A 23,123-nucleotide genomic window follows, 5' to 3' on the forward strand; every position below is an offset into this window, starting at 1 on the left:
ACATTATCTAGGGGTGTCACGATTCTCTAAATCCTCGATTCGATTTTAGGATCACGATTCGATTTGATTCTCGATTTTCTTTTTTCTTCTTTTTTTACAGCAGAGAGGCCTATGCCAGTTTTAGATTAGTCTATGGTCAGTCATTGGTTTGATTCATCAAATTTACAATATCTTATTTCAAAAGGTGGGCTTGATATAAGTGATGCAAAGTGATACAAGTGATCTGTAATACACCACATTAGACACTAATGGTCAAATTAAAATAATTTAATTAAGATATATATGTAATGCCATCTAGTGGCTTTTTTGGTAGCAGCAGTGTGCACTATTAAAACAGCAATGTGCAACATAACAAAATAAATAATAAAAAAATACAGGAACAGTCATGTACAAAATAATAGAACAATTAGAGCCTTAACAAACTGAACTCTATCCTACTATAACAGTTACACATGAAAAATAAGACTTTAAGACTTTTTCGGTCCCTGAGAATGAGAAGTTTTGTTCTTTAATAAAGATATATTATTAACTTTATCTGAGAGAAAGATGCTCCTTAAGGTACCAATACTATTAACATATTTGAGGCTAGACAAAACAACTGTTATTTTTATATTTTCTTTAAGTTTTTCTTTAAGAAGATGAGAATGTCCACATTCTCTGGAGAAAGAGCTGCTCTTTCAGCAGTCACAATGTCCGCGGCGTCGCTACAGTGTGCTGCACCATTAGTGTAGCTTAGAGGGAGGGATCGTCCATCCTCTTTTTGACTTCGAGGCTCGAGACCATGACATAATTTCCATCGATTTTGATGAAATATCGAAATCGTGACACCCCTAATATTATCCACTTAACAATTTTTTTTTCTTTTTACTTAGAAAGCCTGTTAACATCAATACGTCAACTTTATTTAAACACAGTGCTTTTATTATATTTACATTTCATGTATTTAGGCTGTTTAACCATTTTATGCTAAATATCATTAATACTGAGAACTTATTTGTTTTTCAGTGGCATAAAAAAGGTCTTGAATATGTCCTTCCGCTAAAATCCACTTTTTCTTGTTCTTTGTTAAATATAAGAGGTCTCTCTGAGTTGTTTATGATGCTGCACATTAAACATGAATCATGAATGTGCCGAATCCGACTCCCTGCTAAATCCGACTCCCGCTTCGTGGACAGAATCGGCACGACACCCCCCGCTGTACAACTGCGGGAGTGAAAAAAAAACAGCGCTTATAAATAAATTAGTTTTTTCACTTTCAGTTTTCGTTATTTTGTTTGTTTTTGTGAACAATAATATTTGGTTACTTAGCAACATTGTAATTATCACACCACAGCTTTATTTAAAATAAAAATATAATAAAAAAAACAGATGCCCACATCTCAGACTATTTTCTGGAGCTCGACCCGGCCCGAGGAATGTGGTGGGAAATGATAGAGCTTAGATTGTCGGCCCGAACCCGACCTGACCCGAGGCCGGGTCGGTTCGGGCCGACAATCTAAGCTCTATCACACACCTCCCCAGTGAAACTCATGTCCACACAGCAGTAAAAATCACCACAGCACTAGCAAGCATAGGTCACATGATCATTCTCCATTCAAAACATGTTTAATACCTCACAGAGGATCTCTGGAGGACACATGCACTAAAAAAATACTTTGAGGCAAAAAGACGTCTATCCAGAAAAGCAGGTGCAAATCTCCAAATTGAAAGCTTTACAGCAGGGGTGTCCAAACTTTTTTTGTTGGGGGCCAGAAGGAGAAATATAATTGAAGTCACGGGCCACAGACTCTGTAATAAAACAAATAATGAAATATACCACTTTAAATAATACTTTTTCCTGATTATTTCATTTACACACCATTTTACTTGATTTACTATCTTTATCTTTGACAGTGTTGTGTAAACTAAGATTTTTTAAATTGATGTTTAATTTCATGATGTCTCTTAATATTAAACTCCATAATTACGGCAACCTTTATACTCTTTGGCCCGTTTTTCTGCGCTAGAAATGCGCACTCTCTCCGCTTTTAGACTCTTTGGCCCGTTTTTCTGCTCTAGAAATGCGCACTGTCTCCGCTTTTAGACTCTTTGGCCCGTTTTTCTGCGCTAGAAATGCGCACTCTCTCTGCTTTTAGACTCTTTGGCCCGTTTTTCTGCTCTAGAAATGCGCACTCTCTCTGCTTTTAGACTCTTTGGCCCGTTTTTCTGCTCTAGAAATGCGCACTGTCTCCGCTTTTAGACTCTTTGGCCCGTTTTTCTGCGCTAGAAATGTGCACTGTCTCCGCTTTTAGACTCTTTGGCCCGTTTTTCTGCGCTAGAAATGCGCACTCTCTCTGCTTTTAGACTCTTTGGCCCGTTTTTCTGCTCTAGAAATGCGCACTGTCTCCGCTTTTAGACTCTTTGGCCCGTTTTTCTGCGCTAGAAATGCGCACTGTCTCCGCTTTTAGACTCTTTGGCCCGTTTTTCTGCGCTAGAAATGCGCACTCTCTCCGCTTTTAGACTCTTTGGCCCGTTTCTGACACCTAGCGTTCAAACTTTGAATCTCACATTATAAAAACCTGCTTAACAGCGGGCCAACTTTCATTCTATTTCTAAAATACCTCGCGGGCCGCTCCAAAAAAGGAAAAGGCCCGTAAATGGCCCACGGGCCGTAGTTTGGACACCCCTGATCTACAGGTATGTTTCTGTGCTAAAATAAAGCAATTGTGAGGCATTTCTATTGGTCCATTTATCATGAAATTCAGAGCTGACAGATTCAGCCTGTCACATCCTGAAACGTATAATAATCTGTTGTGACAGTGATCAGTAATAATGTGACACTCCTCTAAACATGTCATGACAGCATGTGACAGCTTTAAACTGATTTGTCTTTGACCTGCTCCTTCTTTCTACAAAAGTGGATTTTATTTTATGTCTAATTTATTTAGGAAGATTTCCTGAAATATTATAGCTATAATTGTTCATTGTAAGACTGTATTGTTATCCAATTTATATTATTTTTGCTCCTTTTTATTTGTTGTTAAATTTATTCCACTATATATATGTATAATAGCATCCACCAATTATGGCAACTGCCTAAAAAAACATAATAATTGCCTTGCCATGCTGTAGCACTCTAGCACTCAGCAATGCCATAGCAACCACCTGGGATACCTTAACAACCAGCTAGGCTAGCAACCACTTACCAAAGAAACCAACTTGCAACCTTGCAACTTTTAGTAGCACCATAACAACCACCTAGAAACATCATTTTGGAAATTGCCCTCTGATGCCTGTGCTTGCACATGCTCAGTAGAGATGTGTCTAATCGTAAACTATATGTTGAGAGTATTGTTTTTTTTTTATAATATTAGTGTATTTTTTGTATAATTATTTGTGTGCAGTTTATATGCATGCACTAAATATTCTGCAAATTAGTTTTATTTCTTATTATTAATTATTTTATACAAAATTACACTCTTAGTAACCTGCTGCTGTTTACAAAATGGACAAATTTACTGATTGTTTTGTTTTAGCTAAATGTTTAAAGCTTATTATACAATAATTATACAAAATAAATCCATAGTGTACATTTTTTTTGCAGTATCATATTCTTGAAATTAATAACATGTTTTTCCTGTTTTTTTATTTTTTTATTTAACCTCGTCATGAACATTGTTCAAATCTCAGAAATATGCTGAAATGTCATGTGATGTTTAGGGCTGTATCGCCCACCCCTAGTGTTCAGTGTCCTGCTGTCTTCTCCATGTGCTTCCTGTTCCTCACCTGCTTCATCCCTCTCTCTTTTTTCTCTTTTCTTCTTCCACAGTGGTACATGATCAGCATCGTGCACATCTACAACCGCTGGAGGAACAGTGAGATCCGCTGCTATGTGAACGGGCAGCTGGTGTCTTATGGCGACATGGCCTGGCACGTCAACACCAATGATGTGAGTGTTTCAGCCGTGATTAACAAACCTCTCTCTCAGGATGCAGCGATTTTTATATAATTTTATTTCAAATTTTTCCCATTTTCTCCCCAATTTACACGACCAATTACCCAACCCACTCATTAGCACTCCCCCTATCACTAGTGATGCCCCAACACACCAGGAGGGTGAAGAAGACTAACACATGCTTCCTCTGATACATGTGAAGTCAGCCACCGCTTCTTTTCCAGCTGCTGCTGATGCTGTAGCATTACCGAGTAGTATCACAGCGCTAACACTCGGAGGAAAGCGCAGCGACTCGGTTCTGATACATCAGCTCACAGACGCCCTGTGCTGCAGACATCACCCTAGGAGTGATGTGGGGAGAGAGCGCCATCTACTGTACCCACCCGGACGGAGCAGGGCCAATTGTGCTCCCTCTGAGCGCCGGCAGCTTGATGGTAAAGCTGCATGAGCGCGGGGGTTCAAACCTGCGACCTCCCGCTCATAGTGGCAGCGCTTTAGATCGCTGGACCCCTCAGCGTCAGACTCCTCAGGGTGGATCACTGACTGATTAATAGCATTTATATACAGTGATGAAACGTTATGACCACCTCCTTATTTCAACACCCGTTATTTTTCATCTACACCTAATATTTTTTAACTGATCCTATATTAGCTCTTTTCACACCTGTATCTGGAACAGTTGTAGGTAGGAGTGTTTAATAGAGTGATTGAAAGGTGTATAAAACCTCAAGCAGTACTGCTGTGACTGACACACTACCAGCATTTCAATCAGAGTCACAGTCGCAGTGCTTTTATTTTATTTTATTTTTCCGTTCCACCTGAAATGCTGCAGCCCCTGTCGTCTGTTGCACCATTTTAAGGTGGAACGTTTGCTAGCTTTGCTACTGAGACAAACTACTAGAGATCTTTTTATGCTTGTTATGAAGAATTCGGCCATAAAACATTGAAACTACACATTAGACTCTGAAAAAATAGTGCTAAGCGTCACTTTGTGTTGCACTCTTACCAGTGATTTTAATACCCCTTCATTTGAAGTGTGCGTCTAGTAAGCCCTATCCCTTTCCACCCTACCCCTCCAGCCTAACAAAATTTGGGTAGGGGTAAGGGGTAGGGCCAAGGGGTGAAATGGGATTGGGCCTAAGGGTGAATCCCATTTCTCCCCTTGGCCCTACCCCTTACCCCTACCCCTCTGTTTTGCGCGTGCACGTCAAGGGGTAGGGGTGTCCCGATTCCTGTTAGGATGAAGTGGTAGGGGTAAGGGGTAGGGCTAGTTAGCCCTTCAAACGGAGATTTTCCAGACCCACACTTCGTACCGAGGGGTATGAGAATGACTGGCAAGATGGCGGAACAAGCGACCAAATAAAGTATTTTCCATGTTAAAAATTACGATTAGCACTGTATTACCTTAGTTTATTGTGTAGTTTTGATGTTTTATGGCTGAATTCTTCGTAACAAGCATAAAAAGTTCGCTAGTAGTTCGTTTCGGTAGCTAGCTAGCTAGCTAACTTTCCCGTTCCACCTTAAATGGTGCAACAGACGGCAGGCGCTACCGCATTTAAGGCGGAACGGAAAAAATAAATCAAATAAAAAATAATCAGAGCTAATTTCAGCTCCCCATCACAGAGGAATTAAGGAATGGACAATATTAATTCATTTCTGCACCTCCTGCCCCCTTTCTGTACACATACAATGCCCTAAAGTTAACTAGTTAACCAGCAGCTAGGCTACTGAACTTTAGCGCTCCACTGCTATCATCACATCAGCCCAGCAGGGTCACCTACACACCACCGCTAGTAGCCTGGTCATAAATCAGTGCTATTTATTTATGTATTTATTGTTCATTGAGAAACGTCATTGTGATATACCAGTGATTCCTCTGTCACTGAGGACCCATATTCTTGCACATTATATTGTTTTTGTAACACATTACCTGCTCCAGGACCAGTGTTGGGAACCAGTGTGATATACAATTTCTAGTATATTATGGAGGCTATTTTCAATAAGATTCACCTTTCACCGGGTGCTTGAAGGGTTGTCCCAATTCCTAGGGGTAGGATTTTACCAAGGGGAAGGATTACACTCGAAAAGAAGGGGTAGGGGTAAGGGGTAGGGCCAAGGGGTGAAATGGGATTCACCCTAAGTCTCAGTTTTAGCAGTGAAAAGAAGAAGCAGTGAAGAGGTCTGACAGGGGAAGGGCAGAAACAAGCTCATTGCTAAGATGAGAAAAAAAATCTAGTGTACTGCAAAAAAAAAATAGGAGTATTCTAAAACTTTTCATTGGGTTATTGTGTCAGTTATAATGAATTGATTATAAAATATTAAAATAAAAATCATTTTTTACCTGTCAATATGTAATGTGTTATATATATATATATATATATATATATATATATATATATATATGTATAATGTATATAGATAATATGTATAATATGTATAGAGAGAATGTTATATATCAGCAGCGTCTGTAAGGTGAAAATCTCTTATGGCGGTGAAGATAAGCACTTCTTTCTGAAGGAGTAAATTACTACAGAAGATTGCAGGTTTTTTTCCTCACACTCCTTCTCACAAAGGTAAATGCAGCAGTCTGCTGCAGTGGGGATGATGGAGTGGACCTGGTGTGTGTGTGTGTGTATATATGGCCACAGGCATGTCTTTATATTGTACCATGTTTCAGTTTGATAAAGGGATATGAAGAGTGAGATTACGCAGAGCCCTGATCAGGAGTGAGCAGATAAACAGCTCAGATTCCAGGATAAATCCACCTAATCTGTTTCATCACCCTCTAACACTTCCTCTGCTAAACCTTGCTCTGTTTGTTCTCACAGAGTTATGATAAATGTTTCCTGGGCTCGTCGGAGACGGCTGACGCTAACCGGGTGTTCTGCGGTCAGCTCGGAGCCGTTTACGTCTTCAGCGAAGCGCTCAACCCCGCGCAGATCTTCGCCATCCATCAGCTGGGACCTGGATATAAGGTATTGTACCTTGTTAACTGCCTACGTGGACAAACACTGAGAGAGAGATCTGTGCTGGAATTGCTCGTAGTATATTTCAGACACTAGGGGTGGGCGATATGGCTCTAAAATAATATCACGATATTTCAGGGTATTTTTGTGATAACGATATACTTGGCGACATAGGAAAACTAAAATAATTCATTAATTTCAGGAATGTAGTATAATAGTATAACAGCTTAATCATAATGTGGCAAAATAAATAATATAGCATAAAATAATATAATGCAGCAAATAATATTGCAGAATATTTAGTGCATGCATATAAACTGCAAACTAAAACTATTTTAAATTATACAATAAATACACCTAAAGCTTCACAGTAAATAATAGACTACTTTTAAGACAGAACAGCCCTATTATCACGATATGGATTTTCAATATCATGATATTTCTTTATCACGATATATTGTATACGATATAATATTGCCCACCCCTAAGACACCACCTTTCTTCTGCATTTTCTAGAATTTACTTTTTATTTGTGGTGAAGGTTTTCCATCTGGATTGTATTGCCTCTGTAGTCTCTCTAGTTGGTATAATTGAGCTGTTTAGTGCTCTTAAAGATCTAACAATACCAGAGATATCCTCAGGAAAGCATTGATCGTTGATCATGATGATGTTTTCACATCTTTTCCAGTGTCTTTTCTCTATTTCTGAACTAATATGCACTTAACCCTGCTCACCATCTCAAAAGCCAATCAAAGACAAGGTGTCTCAGCAGGGATGCTGGGGTCAGAGACCGGAATGAATTCAAGCTGAAGCAGGAAGTGAATTACGTTCCTAACATCTCCGTCTGCATTAACATCTTCTCATTGATGCATTGCCCTCTGGAAATTTAGGGGCTGAAGCTTAATTTATTGCGAAAGTTTAATCTGGTAGCAGTGTTCACATTTACATCAATTCTGACAACACTATACTTCTGCATCTGGGTTGTTTTTCCTCTGTACTTGCTCTAGTTGGTATAATTGAGATGTTTAGTTCTCTTAAAGATCTAACAGTACACCTTAGATATCCTCAGGAAAGGATAATACAGTGTAATTTATTACGATGAAGATGTACTCTGCAATTATTAATTTCAGTTGATGTACTTTAGTGTGTCTTGGACTTCTTTTCAGACAGGAAACAGATTTCTTTTACTGAACAAAAGTTGTTCAATAATTCTTTCGCTGATGCTGAAGTGTTTTGTTGTATTTTTTATTGGGGCAAAACATCCTATCCAGTTTGACTTGTCTTTATTTCTGGGCAAAAATGCACTTAACAATGCTAGTACTTTAGTTCAGGTTGAAGCATGGTGTGAATTAGTTTTCTATGACTGCCAGGACATCCCCATCTGCATTAAAACATTCTTAATTACCTTATTTAGCTGACAATCAGTTACGACTTATTTTACAGTTATTTGTATTACAGACGTGGGACTATGTAGTGTTAGGAGCCTTAGGATGTACTCAAACTAGGTACGGTTTGGTTGAATCTTGCTGGAGCATGGTTCTACCAACTTCCCACTTCCCGAGCATGCCTGAGCATTTTTACGTCATTACTCACTGCTCAGTAAACTTGCACGAATTCAGCACCCCCGCCATGAAAAGCACCCTCTCTTGCAAGTGCATCTTCTTGATAAAAACGGAGATAATCTGCTTTAACTTACTTAAAATACACGTCAAAGGTCACAGCACATGCTCCCGAGAGGGGGTGCTTTTCCTAGCGGGGGTGCTGAATTTGGCGCAACACTGCCATTTTTGTTTACTTATACCTTTACCAAGGGACTCTAAGTTCACTTATAGGTGATTGTGATATCTACCGCACCACATAATCTATTGCCAGAGATTTATCTGTTAGCCATCTTCCAATGTGCTTCAATTCTGACTCCATTTTAAAGAATTCACCACCGTTTCATGCTGAAAGCTTTGAATCCGGAGTGTATTGTGCTGTCTCTCTTCTCTTCCTCTTTCTCTTCCTCCCTCTCTCTCCTACAAAAAAATCACAGTAGAGGTGTCTCTCTTGATTGGTTGATTGGACAGGCTCTTTACTCCCTGCGTTGTTGATGGGAACTGATTGCTGACTGACCCTGGTGAGGTTAGGGCTCTCTGAGCCAGAGTCTTCCCCAGCAGGCTGTGAGGATGAGGAGGACGTATATAGATGAAGGAAGTTAATAGGTCACGTCACTGCTGGTCGTTATCGAGTAACCGGTTAGCTGCCTCAATTTAAAGGGCAGCGCTATGTGGAATTGAAACTGTCAGTTAGAATATTCCTCAGCAGCTGAAATGAAGCAAAGTGCATTAGAATAAAGTAGAAAACCCTTGGTAGAATGTGTTAGGGTCTGCTCTACTGGCTGGATGTTTGAGTCTGTTTACTGAATGTTATTAATTATAATTGCTCGATCCTGCCGCTCGGTTACTCGATGCTGCCGCTTTGCGCTTTATAACATCAGAAAAATTAGACCTTTCTTTTGACGCAACAGGCCACCCAACTCCTGGTACAAGCGGTCGTCATCTCACGACTCGACTACTGCAATGCCCTGCTAACTGTTCCTTCCGGCCTGCGTAGTAAAACCACTCCAAATGATTCCGAATGCAGCAGCACGTCTGGTCTTCAACCAACCAAAACGGGCTCATGTCACCCCGCTGCTCATTGAGCTCCACTGGCTACCAGTTGATGCTCGCATCAAATTCAAAGCTCTTACAATCGCCTACAAGGTGATGACAGAACAGCTCCTTCCTACCTGCACTCACTCCTGAAGGCTTACGCTACCTCCCGGCCGCTGCGCTCCTCCAATGAACGTCGCCTCGCTTTACCAAACAAACACTCACACAAAGCAATCCAGACTGTTCTCATACAGAGTTCCCCAATGGTGGAACAAACTACCCTCCACTACCAGATCAGGAGAATCTCTCACTATCTTTAAGAAACTCCTGAAGACAGAGCTCTTCAAAGAGCACTTACTCTCCTAACACCTCTAACTAACTACCTTCTACTACCAGATCAGGAGAATCTCTCACTATCTTTAATAAACTCCTGAAGACAGAGCTCTTCAAAGAGCACTTACTCTCCTAACACCTCTAACTAACTACCTTCTACTACCAGATCAGGAGAATCTCTCACTATCTTTAATAAACTCCTGAAGACAGAGCTCTTCAAAGAGCACTTACTCTCCTAACACCTCTAACACACTAACTACTTCTAACCTCATTTCCTTCTTCCCCTCCTTCACTTCTCTATCCCCTTATTTCCCTTTGACCTCCTTTAAGCCCTATCTAAAGATGTTTTATCTTTAACTTCTATTACTTTTGTACTTCACTATTGTAAGTCGCTTTGGACAAAAGCGTCTGCCAAATGTAATGTAATGTTATGGAATAGGTTGTTTCTTGTTAAAGTAATTTAGATCTGTATTTGTGGCCATTTCTCCTGCTCAAGTGAATTAAGGAGGAGTTAAGGAGGTCAGGTGATACCAATTCCAGCAGATTTAAATTCCCCACAAGGTGTACCAACTTGGCCACAAGGTGTTAAAAGTGCATAAAAAAATGTATTAGAAATAAAGAAATTTGGTTAAATCAGTGTCATGATAAGCAGATAATTTCCCTCCGAATTAGGACTGCAGCTATCAAATATCTTAGTTAAATATTTGACATATGTGAGATATAAAACTTGTTTAACGTTAGCTTCTCTGTAACTACAGCATGTTTTGGAACAGCTGGCTGTAGCTAGCTCTCCGGCTCTGCAGATAGATGACATTTTAAAGGTCATTATTGGGTTTTTATGAATCAATACCTGATCATTTAAATTAAGATTAAAAAAACAATATATATATATATATAATAATGATAACAACCCCTAATACCTACTGTGGATGGAACATAGCATGGTGCGCACACCTTAGCTCTGAGCCGTTCACATTGCTTTATACACATGCATCTTGTGCATGTTGACTGGCTGTGTTTTAATTTTAGTGTGGTAAGCACTTTCTTGTGCAGACCTCATCATCCACAATTATGTTACTTTGGCACTTTCAGCTTTAGCTACTTATTATTAAATTAAACAAATAGACAGAAATTGAATAATACCACTTTTAGCTAGTTGCTTACCAAAAAGATGCAAAATAATTTCTAAAAAAGGGGAGAAAACCTTTTTAGAAAACATTAAGTTCAGTTGTGTACAGGAAAAACTTGGAACATCTTTTTATAAACCACATTTCCACATTTCATTAATAATAATGAGCTTATTGGCTTGCAGAGGTAGGATATAGTGTTATCAAATTCTGGAATAGCCGTTAAAAACACTAAAGGAAGGCTCTAGATCAGGTGTATTTAATTAGAATTCAGTATGGTCCAGTTAGATAAAATTTCGAAAGGCCAAGATATGGATCGATTTTTAGCTTGTGTTATGATTCAGTGCTTTATCCTTTAAGGTTGTTTGAACTATGATGAAAATAAATATAAATACCTCTCTGGCCAGATTTTGTTTATATTCCTCCCCTGTCTCTCTCTCTGTTGCGCTCGGCGTGTCTTTAGTTTCCGCCCGTTCTCGTTTTTCCGCCCTTCCGCGTCCCAATTCAACAGCCAGAGCAGTGGGACAGCGACCCTGACAACACGGGTTCGATACCGCGTGAGGAGCGGTGTGTTTATTTATTTATTTATTTTTTCCTTACCGCGTCTGCACAGATCTGATTGACAGAGGAGAGCGTTTGGTGATCTTACGCCACGCGAGATTGGTCTGTGAGTTTACTGCGCCGCAAAGCACGTACACAATTAAATACTTCTCAATAGGTTTGGGTCCGCATTGGACAACATTTGGTTCCGGACCCGGACCGCTGTCTGCCTATTAGTGACCCCTAGGGGTGGGCGATATGTCTCTAAAATAATATCACGATATTTCAGGGTATTTATGCGATAACGATATACTTGGCGATATAGGAAAACTAAAATAATTCATTCATTTCAGGAATATAGTATAATAGTATAACAGTATAATCATAATGTTGCAAAATAAATAATATAGCATAAAATAATATAATGCAGCAAATAATATTGCAGAATATTTAGTGCATGCATATAAACTGCAAACTAAAACAATTATACAATAAATACACCTAAAGCTTCACAGTAAATAATAGACTACTTTTAAGACAGAACAGCCCTATTATCAAGATATGGATTTTTAATATCATGATATTTCTGTGTCACGATATATTGTATACCATATAATATTGCCCACCCCTAGTGACCCCTGCTCTAGATGGAGTAACGCTGATGACGGTATGGTATAATATGGTGCTAAATTAAAGCAGGTACTGTTATGCAGAATAATGGTTGGGATCCAGCAGCTGCAGGGATGGTTATCTCCTATTAAACAAGGTTGAACAGGGCAGAGACTCTCCTGCATTAAAAATGGAGGATATTTCTCTCTCTCTGTCTTTCACTGTCTCTCAGTTCTCTGTTCTTTCTAGTCTCCCACTCTCCGCTCTCTCTATCCCCCTCTGTCTCTCGGCTGGTTCCAGCACAGTGAGTTAACCTCCTCTGATCCACGCTCCAGTCATCATGGCTGCTGCAGGCTGAGGGCTTTAATTATTCATGAATAGCGTGAAGCTGTGCTAGTCTCCGCTGCCCCTGATTGCTGCTCACTCAAACTGCACAGACCAATCAAACGGACGGAGCCTGTAGATTATTCATAGACTTATTGTGGGACAAGCCCTGTGTGTGTGTGTAGGGTGTGTGTGTGTGTGTAGGGTGAGGAAAGTTGCCTCCTCCTGCTATATGGAACGTGTATGTTTGTTATACTGCATTGCATTCAGGCGTATTGCCATTAGGGGTGGGCGATATGGCTCTAAAATAATATCACGATATTTCATGGTATTTTCACGATAACGATACTTTTGGCGATGTGACAAAACACTGAATAAGAAAAAATATTTAGAATTTCAGATTCTAAAGATGTCATGATACTAATAATAATAATGCACTCCAAATATCTCCATATATCCAGGATTAAAGATATAATCTGTCTCTAGTAGATATATAATGAAAAATGAGAACAGTGTGCATTTGTCTTTTACTAAAAACAGAAAAATAGTAGTACCCTGATATGATTATTAGGGGTGGGTGATATGGCACGATATTTCAGGGTATAATATCGATCACGATATTCAACGTTTTTGGCGATATTATCACGTACGATACGATATGGCACACCACTAATTGCCATAGTGCTGTATTGTGAGGGCCAAAGATAGATGAGCAAAATGTTAAAGGATAAAGAATAAGGCTCTTCTGTGGGTGTCCTTCTGCTAAAATGCACTTTTTCTTGTTCTTTGTAAAATTCAATACGTCTCTCTGAGTTGTAAATGATGCTGCACATTAAAATGTTCCTCAACCTTCATTGTCTGCAGTAGCTAGTAAAAGAAAATATAAAAGACAGGAGCTAACAGCGGTAGGAACAGCATGGCAGCTCGTTCCTGTGTTATTTGTGCGAATAACACATCAGTGTTTATATACTTTACCCAGTAATTCAGAGCTAAGGAACAAATGGTTAGAATTTGTCTATGGAGGAAAAACACCACCAGCCAAGTACTATTGAGATAGCTAGGTGTGTTTTTTTTACACAGTTCTGTTTACACTAGTTAAAAGTAAAAATCCTGTCTGTAACTTGACTTTCTGTACCTGGACTACCCACCTTTGTGTGTTTACATAGGATCTCTGGTGGATTTTCCGTTTTACAGAGCAGGGCATTACACATGTTGTAAAGTAGCATGAAATTACAAAGACTGTTATTAGCATGAAAATTTATTTATTTTAAAACGTTTCTAACTGTTGTTCGGAGGCTATATGTTTGCATGTATGAATATTCATAAGCAAGAGCTGAAAATCTATCGTTTCTCTCCGTCCACTCCTCCATTGGACTAAAACAGCGTTATCACATAGCATTCATTCATACTAGAGTCCACCACCACTAGACATTTTATAATGAGTGAAAAAATGATGGAATGAGACATTTATTATTATTGAATGGTTGAATTTGTATCTGCAGGTGTTTAGGAATGGCCACAAAACACATTTTTAAATCAGCAATCTACAGTCAGCTTCTCAGATCTGCTCTGAGCTCTTGGGATTTTCTCTTTGGAGAATGAAAGAATGCCTTTGCTATTGGTGGCAAGGCGGCTTAGTGGTTAGCACGTTCGCCTCCCAGCACTGGGGTCTTGGGTTCAAGTCCCTATCTGGGTGGAGTTTCCATGTTCTCCCCGTGTCTGCGTGGGTTTCCTCCGGGGACTCCGGTTTCCTCCCACAGTCCAAAAACATGGAGATCAGGTAAATTGGATACTCTAAATTGCCCAGAATGTAATTGAGTACTCTAAATTGATCTGGTGTGTATGTGTAAAAGTGTGTGGTATGTATGTAGGTTTGTGTGTGGGTAAATGTGTGTATGACTGTGCCCAGATATGGATTGGTACTCTGTCCTGGGTAAATGCTGTAGTGCCTGATGTAGTCCTCCAGGTGGATGGTTGTTTCCAGTTGAGAGTACGCTGTGCGCTATTGGCTGCCGCTTATCACCAGTGTGTGGATGAGTGTTAATGTGTAATGTGCTTGTGTGTAAAAACATGTAAATTGTAAAGCATCCTTGGGTTTCTAGAAAGGCGCTATATAAGTTGAACTTGATTCATTCTTTGGAGAATGAAAGAATGCCTTTGCTATTGGGAAATAAAGAAATGGTGTTATGTCTGTAAATGTGATTTGGTGAATTCTGGAGTTGCGAGTCTCTCCGTCTCACAGCATGACGTTGTGTGACTTTGTTTCTATATGATCTTGACTGAAAGCACATGAGCAGCACCAACTGTGCTAAACCTCGACTTATGCGGTTATCCAGAGTTCACTGAATACGTTGCGTTTGTAGCCTGGGTTCTTAAACCACACGCTGATGTTGGTGTGCCTGTGCTGCTCTATATGTGTGGTTTTGTGTGTGTGTGGGTGGGGGGGGGTGTGGGGGGGGTGTGGTGGGGGTGGGGGGGTGGACTGCTTTGGATGACACAGTGATGAACCTCCGCTATAGCAAAGGGTGCCCAGATGTCTGAACAGCGTGTGGTGCGGTGTGGCTTTTTCATGTTGTGGCTGAGAAAACCATCTGGGGTTGATGCATAGATATATGGACTGCACGTTGTGTGTGTGTGTGTGTGTGTATGTGTGTGTGTGTGTGTGCGTTGAATGTTTTTGACCTTGTATGAGGATTGGACGGAGACACTGTGTGAGTGAGGTCATGTTTGAGAGCTGTTGGCAGATTGTGTCTGAGTGGAGGAAGTGAGGGAAAAAGAATGCAGTGAGACAGATAGACAGACAGACAGACAGAGGTGAGGGGGCAGCGGGGGACTGGGTGTTTGGACAGTGGTGTTGGCTGGCTGTCCCCTCTGCCCTCTGTTCTGATGAAAACTGATAGAAAGTTATCTTTTACAGTGCTGCAAGATTTCCCTGTCTGATTTAAAAGTGCCATAGAATGCAGAATGGGTTTTGAGTTTTTTAAATGACTTTTTAGTAGGAATGCACTGAAATTAGTTAGTAGAATGCTGAACATGGGTTTTTATCGTTTTTTTTATTAGGGGTCTAGATAGACAGATAGACAGACAGACAGACAGACAGACAGACAGACAGACAGATTGGGGTTGGGGTGACCGACACGAATGTTCAGTTGGAGACCCATCAGTTGCCTGGGATGGATGGATGGATGGATGGATGGATAGATAGATAAATAGATATATACATAGATAGACAGACAGACAGACAGATTGGGGTTGGGGTGACTGACTCGAATGTTCAGTTGGAGACCCATCAGTTGCCTGAGATGGATGGATGGATGGATGGATGGATGGATGGATGGATGGATAGATAGATAGATAGATAGATAGATAGATAGATAGATAGATAGATAGATAGATAGATAGATAGATAGACAGATAGACAGATAGATAGATAGAGACTTTATTTATCCCCAAGGAAATTTAGGCATCCAATAGCAACAACACAATACAATAAGAAACATATTTAAACATAAATTAAGAAAATATTTATACATTGTATCATATTACGTTATTTTGTTTTGCTAAACTTTACTAATTTAGCCATAAAAGACAGCGGTGTTTGAGGTTCACCTCCAAGCCCTTTTCATGCACTGAACTCATTATTCAACTTATGCCAAGATGCAATTTTCTGTTTAAGGGCACCTTTATGGAGATATGTCCTCTTCTAATTATTCACAGTGCATCCACTCCCAGAGTTGCCCTAGGTTACATTACAATATGCCTCTCATATATTAACATACTGTACATAAATTACAATAAAACAGTGTGAACCATTGATGTGACATGATTAAATCCTACCCTGAATAATGATTTGTTTATTAAATGATGTGCCTTGATTTATACAGACACCCACAGAAGCTCATCTAAAATCTCGTCTCACAGCACACAGCAAGTGATTTAATGATTAGTCTGGAGGCTTTACATATAAACTTTTGCAGACTTATTATTGAAGTAAGCATTAATGCATAAACAATAGATTATTACCTGTATAAAAGAGTCTGCAGGATAAGCCTCAAAACCCTTATTTACCTGGAACACACTGTCTGTGTTACAGTGTTAGCGGTTAGCCTATTAGTTGGTGTGGTCTAGCTATGCTATCCGTATTTTTCGCACTATAAGGTGCACCAGATTAAAGGCGCATTATGTAACACTAGTAAGGAACAGGGGTGTCATCATGTTCTCCTTCTAATTCAGCAGGTCTCGCAGAGCTGTAAAGCTAAGTTAAGTAAACAAAACTGTATTTCCTTTAAAGTCAACCGAGCTCTAGATGTAAATCTACAATGATTTTTCTTCTGAAAAATGTTTATTTGGGTGAGTAAAGGCCTTCTGGTTATTTACAATAAGCTTAGACTTCCAGATTTCCACTGGGGCTGGCAGCAGCATTAGCATTAGCAGGTAACCGCTAGCCATAGTCGATTTTAGCTAGGAGTTCCTCCCACGTAGCTTGTTTTAACATAGTAAACAAGGAGGCTGCAGCCTGATATACTCACCTCTGAACGGCAAAAGAGCTAGCGCTTAGCACGTTTGGCGTAGGGTTGCCACCCATCCTGTAAAATACAGAATTGTCCTTTATTTGGCAACTAAATGAGAAGCCATGGTGGGTGTCCATCTATTTTAAATTTTGAAAGGTGGCAACCCTAGGTTGGTACCTTAAGGAGCATCTTTCTCTCAGATAAAGTTAATAATATATCTTTATTAAAGAAAAAAACTTCTCATTCTCAGGGACCGAAAAAGTCTTAAAGTCTTATTTTTCATGTTTAACTGTTATAGTAGGATAGAGTTCAGTTTGTTAAGGCTCTAATTGTTCTATTATTTTGTACATGACTGTTCCTGTATTTTTTATTATTTATTTTGTTATGTTGCACATTGCTGTTTTAATAGTGCACACTGCTGCTACCAAAAAAAGCCACTAGATGGCATTACATATATATCTTAATTAAATTATTTAAATTTGACCATTAGTGCCTAATGTGGTGTATTACAGATCACTTGTATCACTTTGCTTCACTTATATCAAGCCCACCTTTTGAAATAAGATATTGTAAATTTGATGAATCAAACCAATGACTGACCATAGACTAATCTAAAACTGGCGTAGGCCTCTCTGCTGTAAAAAAAAAAAAAAGAAAATCGAGAATCGAATCGAATCGTGACCCTAAAATCAGAAATAAAATCGAATCAAGGATTTAGAGAATTGTAACACCTATAGTAAGCAAGCTAAACATATTTCACTATATTCAGTTTAAAAATACCCCAGAATTAGATTGTATTTTAGCCACGTAAACACAGAACTTGAGCAGATCCCTGCCACCACTAATACCATATACCGCTGTGATGTTTTGACACAGTATGGTGGTGTGAAAAAGTGGATACTGCCCATCCCTAATTAGAATGCAGATTTGGAGGTGATCCAGAACTGACTGCCTTCTGTGGTCTTGGCTTGTTTAGTTGCTGCACTTCAAATTCAGGCTTTATTGGTCTGATACAGAGACTGTAAAAAAAGATGGACGCCGTGTCTCTGTTGCCATTCATTCAATGAAAATGAAGCCAAAATCTTCTTCCATGTTGGCGATCCTGATACCCGATTCTGCGCAGTAGAGACCAGAGGAGGGAGAAAGACAGTGGAGAGGCCGCCTACTCATTTAAATAACTCCGCCCCTGAGGGCTGCCTCGAGGTCACAGGCTGCGGAGCTGAGCGGAGCTGACGGTCTGTTATTGGTCCCGCCCATAACCAGCCCTTTTACAATAACCACACCTTTTTGAATAGAGCTGAATAACGTTTTAAAAACGAATTCTGTGGGGATATAAATATTTAACAATATAAGCAGAGGTTACTCTAGCTGCTGCATTTAAATAATGGAGGTAGAATTACAGTATATTAGAAAAAAACGTGATTGAAAGTTGTCTGTTTTACCATTGAAACCTATGGGGATGGGTGGAGTTACACAGCTTTCTGCAACCGAACAGCAGGGGGCGCCCGACCTGTGGTGGCTTCACTTTTGAGAGACGATGCTCTGTCCAGCTATACACAGTCTATGGTCTGATATGTTTGCTTACGCAAGGGGATTGTTTTTATTTGCAACAAATTTTGACTCGCCCACTCAATCTGATATGATCATTATTTGTGATGTTTCATGATTTGCAAAGTTAGATAAAAATGGAAAGTACAAATAAAATAAATAAAGCACAATATTCATCCTACTTCAGTTCTGGACAGAGGTGGAATGTAATGAATTACATTTACTCACATTACTGTAATTGAGTAGATTTTATGAGTAATTTGTCATTTTTAAAGTAGTTTTTAAAATAGGTAATTTTACTTTTACTCAAGTACATTTTGACACAAGTAATTTACTTCGCTACAATGGAAAACTCCCCGTTACTGAGTAAAAAAATAAATAAAATGCTGGGAAAAAATAAATTATCTGAATTAAAAAAAAAATAAAATTGGCGCAAATGCGCCGGCGCACGGATGCTCGCCTGTGGAATAACGAGGCAATAACGTCCGGACAGAGCTGCAGCTTTCAAAACTTCCACATCAAACCTGAGAAAGCATGTGGTGGTATGTATTTTTATCATTAAACAAACTGCTTAAATGTAAATAAAAAAACATGTAAATAAAGCAGTTAAAACAATGGCAAGTTAAAATATAACAATGACCTGTAAAACTATAAAATACAGTTTATAGTCACATATATGACCATAACTTCTTAAGAGTAAAGAAAAAAAAATGGATTATAACATATGCCACTTGTTCTTGAAAATGTTTAATGGGTGATCTGAACAAATACTGCCTGAAAGATCCAAATTATTATGTGGAATAATAGTTCATAAAAAACAATTTAATTAAAAGTAACTATGTAACTTTTACTCTAAGTACATTTTAAATTGAGTACTTTTTTACTTTTACTCGAGTAGATTTTTAGATGGGTACTTTTACTTTTACTTGAGTAGAAGGTACTTTTACTTAATTACAATTTTTCAGTACTTTTTCCACCTCTGGTTCTGGAACATATTTTGTTTCCAATATGGATCAGGGCAAAGTAAAACTGTGATTTAATAATAACTGTTAGTACAACAGTATGGAGTTACATTTACAGCAGGACCAGCATATGCTATTTTCAAGGAATATCTGTGTATTTTTCAACAAGACAATGCAAAACCACATTCTGCACACATTACATTACAAGGCATGGCTGCAGAAAAAGGACTAACATGCAGGAACAAATGTACAACTCTGGGGGGGGGGGGGGGGGGGGGTAAAAGAGCACTTTAAAATTAGTTAGTTTCTTTAATTTTCCCAAATTAAAAACCTCTGGAATATAATCAAGAGGAAGATGGGTGATCACAAGCCATCAAACCACCAAACTGAACTGCTTGAATTTTTGCACCAGGAGTAAAGCAGCATAAAGTTATCCAAAAGCAGTGTGTAAGACTGGTGGAGGAGGAGAACATGATGCCAAGATGCATGAAATTAAAACTGTGATTAAAAACCAGGATTATTCCACCAAATATTGATTATTTCTGAACTCTTAAAACTTTATGAATATGAACTTGTTTTCTTTGCATTATTTGAGGTCTGAAAGCTCTGCATCTTTTTTTTTTTGTTATTTCAGCCATTTCTCATTTTCTGCAAATAATATATAATAAATGCTCTAAATTACAATATTTTATTTGGAATTTTGGAGAAATGTTTTCTGTAGTTTATAGAATAAAACAACAATGTTCATTTTACTCAAACATAAACCTATAAATAGCAAAATCAGAGAAACTGATTCAGAAACTTTTTTTTACAGAGCTGTATATTACATTAACTAAGAAAATAAAGTTAAGCAGACAAAGATTTAAATATCTTTGGTTCTTACTGTCTGCAATAAAGTTAATGTACTGCTTTAGCTTTTTGCAGGCTGTGTCTCTGTGTCTCTGCTTGTATGGTTTGTAGCTCTGCTGTTCAGCTTTATGTCTCTTTATGTGAGGGATGAGGCTTTTTTCTGTATTCTAATATGACAGGTAGCTCTTTAGCTGTGAGCAGAGAGACTGAAAGACAGGCTGCTGAGCCGAGAGCTCTTTAATGGAGTTCATTTCATGGGCACGGCGGCTCACTTAATTCCGTTTTCTGCTTTACACTTGGACAGGCAGCATTGTCTGCTCTACATGAATATGTTTTGCTGCATGTTAATTCGTGACTCTCTAATACTTTTTTAACGCTGTCTAATTTTTTTCATGTACTTGCTTCTTTCTGAGCATCACTCAGAAGCTCTGGCGGACGAAGAGGCGAGCTGTAACCTGGACGCTGTAACCTGTGTGGGATTTTAGGTTGAGCGGTGAAGCCTCCACACCTGCAGAGCTGCAGATGGTACAGGCTTCCTGCAGTGATGTGAAGAATAGATGGACTGATGATTTGATGCATGAGCTGGATATGAAGGAAGGAAAGACTCAGCAGGGCTGGGCAATATGTCCTAAAAAAATCATGACAGCAGCTCCCCAGAAAAGTTTCTCCAAATTCATCACAAAATTCCATTTCTATTTCTTTTTATGACGTCTTTAGAACTTAGTGGAGCAGTATTTTGCAGTTATGGCCAGCTTCAAATGTAAAACAGCCTGGCACTAGCTTCTGACACCGTTTCTGAGGTATCTTAGCCCTTTTCAAAGTCAAAGTCAAAGTGGTTTTTATTGTCATTTCAGCTATATACAGAGTACACAGTGAAACGAAGCAACGTTCCTCCAGGGACCATGGTGCACATAAACACAGTGTAGACAGAACAATAGTGCAACAGTACAAAAAGTGCAGACAGACAATACAACACAATACAGACAAAGAATAATAAATAACAAGACAGTGTGCAAATTATGCAGTGTGCGAAAAAATGTTGAGACCAGTGAGGTAGTAATTACTCTATTACACAGTGTGCAATAGAGTCCAGTGAGGTAGTAGGGTTTTTAGTGCTTTCCATGTTCTGGGGTAAGTGGGGTAAGAGTGTGTGTGCATGTACAGAAAAACCATCAGTTCAGTCTCTGCAGTTGAGGAGTCTGATGGCTTGGGGGTAGAAGCTGTTGCAGAATCTGGTCGTGCTGGACCGGATGCTGCGGTACCTTCTTCCCGAAGGCAGGAGGGAGAACAGTTTGTGTGAGGGATGAGTGGGGTCATTCACAATGCTGGTTGCTTTGCGGATGCTGCGGGTGGTGTAAATGTCCGTGATGGAGGGGAGAGAGACGCCGATGATCCTCTCAGCTGTCCTCACAATACGCTGGAGGGTCTTGCGGTCAGAGACGGTGCAGGTCCCAAACCAGGCAGTGATGCAGCTGCTCAGGATGCTCTCAATGGTCCCTCTATAGAAGAGTGTGAGGATGGGTGGAGGGAGACGGGCCTTTCTCAGCTTCCGGAGGAAGTAGAGACGCTGCAGGGCTTTCTTGGCTGTAGAGCTGGTGTGCATTTTTTTTATAACCAACAAGCTTCAGTTCATTAACATGATGAAGATGTTACATACATAGGGTTCAATCAGGCAACGATGACGAATGTTTCAGAATCTCCAAGGCTTCTTTTTAAACCAAGCTTTGGTGGATTTTCTTACATGTATGTTTGGGTCATTGTCCTGTTGGAAGGTCCAGTGATGGCCAAGCTTTAGCTTCGTCTTTTTTATAGGTTCCAGTTTTCTTTCATTTCATTTCAAGTTCTGGGTTTCTGTTTTGCGAAGCAATGAACCAAAATTAGAAACCTTTGAGTGTGTGTGTTAGCAGTATTCCTGGAGTATGGAGAATTATGAATATATGAAAAAGAACACCATGCCTGCAGTAAAAAATATCAATGACTCCCTCCTTTGCCAATAAAAACCTACAGCATATGGAGGGCAAGATGGATTTAATGAAATATCAGCTATTTCTAGTAGAATGAGAAGTTTGGACGTTTTTGGACCTTTCAATAAGACAGTTAAGCCAAACAAACCTCATAACATAAGTCCACTAATGCTTAATTTGACTTAAAGACACTGCAGTGGTCTTCACACAAAATATATATAGTTTTATTGTAATTCTTAAGGAAAACATTTTATTTTAAAGTCAAATGAGTTCTGTATGTTAATCTACACAGATTTCTTTACCTGTGTGAGTTAAACACTTCCATTTATTTACAGTAATTTTAGATTTCCAAATTTCCACTAAAGCTGGACGCAGTTAGCGCAGTTAGTCTTTCGGTAAACCAGGGTGATATTAGCTAGCGGTTCATCCCGCGTAGCTTATTTTAACATGGTTCCAGAAATCAATATTTGGTGGAATAACCCTGGTGGTTTTTAATCACAGTTTTTTTTTTTTTCATGCATCTTTGCATCATGTTCTCCTCCACCAGTCTTACACACTGCTTTTGGATAGGTTTATGCCACTTAAATTAAAGTAATTCAGTTTGGTGGTTTGATGGCTTTTGATCATCCATCTTCCTCTTGATTATATTCCACAGGTTTTTAATTTGGTAAAATCAAAGAAACTCATCATTTTTAAGTGGTTTAAATTTTTTTTTCCCAGAGCTGTAATTCTGCTTAAACACATGCGCTCACACACTAGGCCTATACCAGTGAGTCCACACCCTCCATCCAATCTGAATGAGTGTCCACACACTTCTGCATAA

The 23,123-nt window shown here is 39.3% G+C and overlaps 2 protein-coding genes and 1 long non-coding RNA gene across 14 annotated transcripts in view; 2 read left to right on the plus strand and 1 right to left on the minus strand.

Annotated features, from left to right (window-relative positions):
• The window catches only part of stard13a (StAR-related lipid transfer (START) domain containing 13a), a 522,041-nt gene that overhangs the window by 384,221 nt on the left and 114,697 nt on the right, over positions 1-23,123 (plus strand). The window lies entirely within an intron of this gene.
• The window catches only part of nbeaa (neurobeachin a), a 314,222-nt gene that overhangs the window by 138,661 nt on the left and 152,438 nt on the right, over positions 1-23,123 (plus strand). For all 10 annotated transcript variants that reach the window (XM_049468902.1, XM_049468904.1, XM_049468903.1 and 7 more), the window contains exons 7-8: positions 3,809-3,928; positions 6,763-6,909. In XM_049468902.1, coding sequence (XP_049324859.1) covers positions 3,809-3,928; positions 6,763-6,909 — 267 coding nt within the window. The remainder of the gene's footprint in view (positions 1-3,808; positions 3,929-6,762; positions 6,910-23,123) is intronic.
• LOC125784876 (uncharacterized) lies at positions 9,547-10,180 on the minus strand. Its single transcript, XR_007427478.1, has 2 exons — positions 10,109-10,180; positions 9,547-9,902 (listed from the first exon to the last, which is right to left on the minus strand). It is a non-coding gene; the product is annotated as an uncharacterized LOC125784876 (long non-coding RNA).

Source organism: Astyanax mexicanus, chromosome 20 (assembly GCF_023375975.1).
Source record: "Astyanax mexicanus isolate ESR-SI-001 chromosome 20, AstMex3_surface, whole genome shotgun sequence".
Taxonomy (NCBI): domain Eukaryota; kingdom Metazoa; phylum Chordata; class Actinopteri; order Characiformes; family Acestrorhamphidae; genus Astyanax; species Astyanax mexicanus.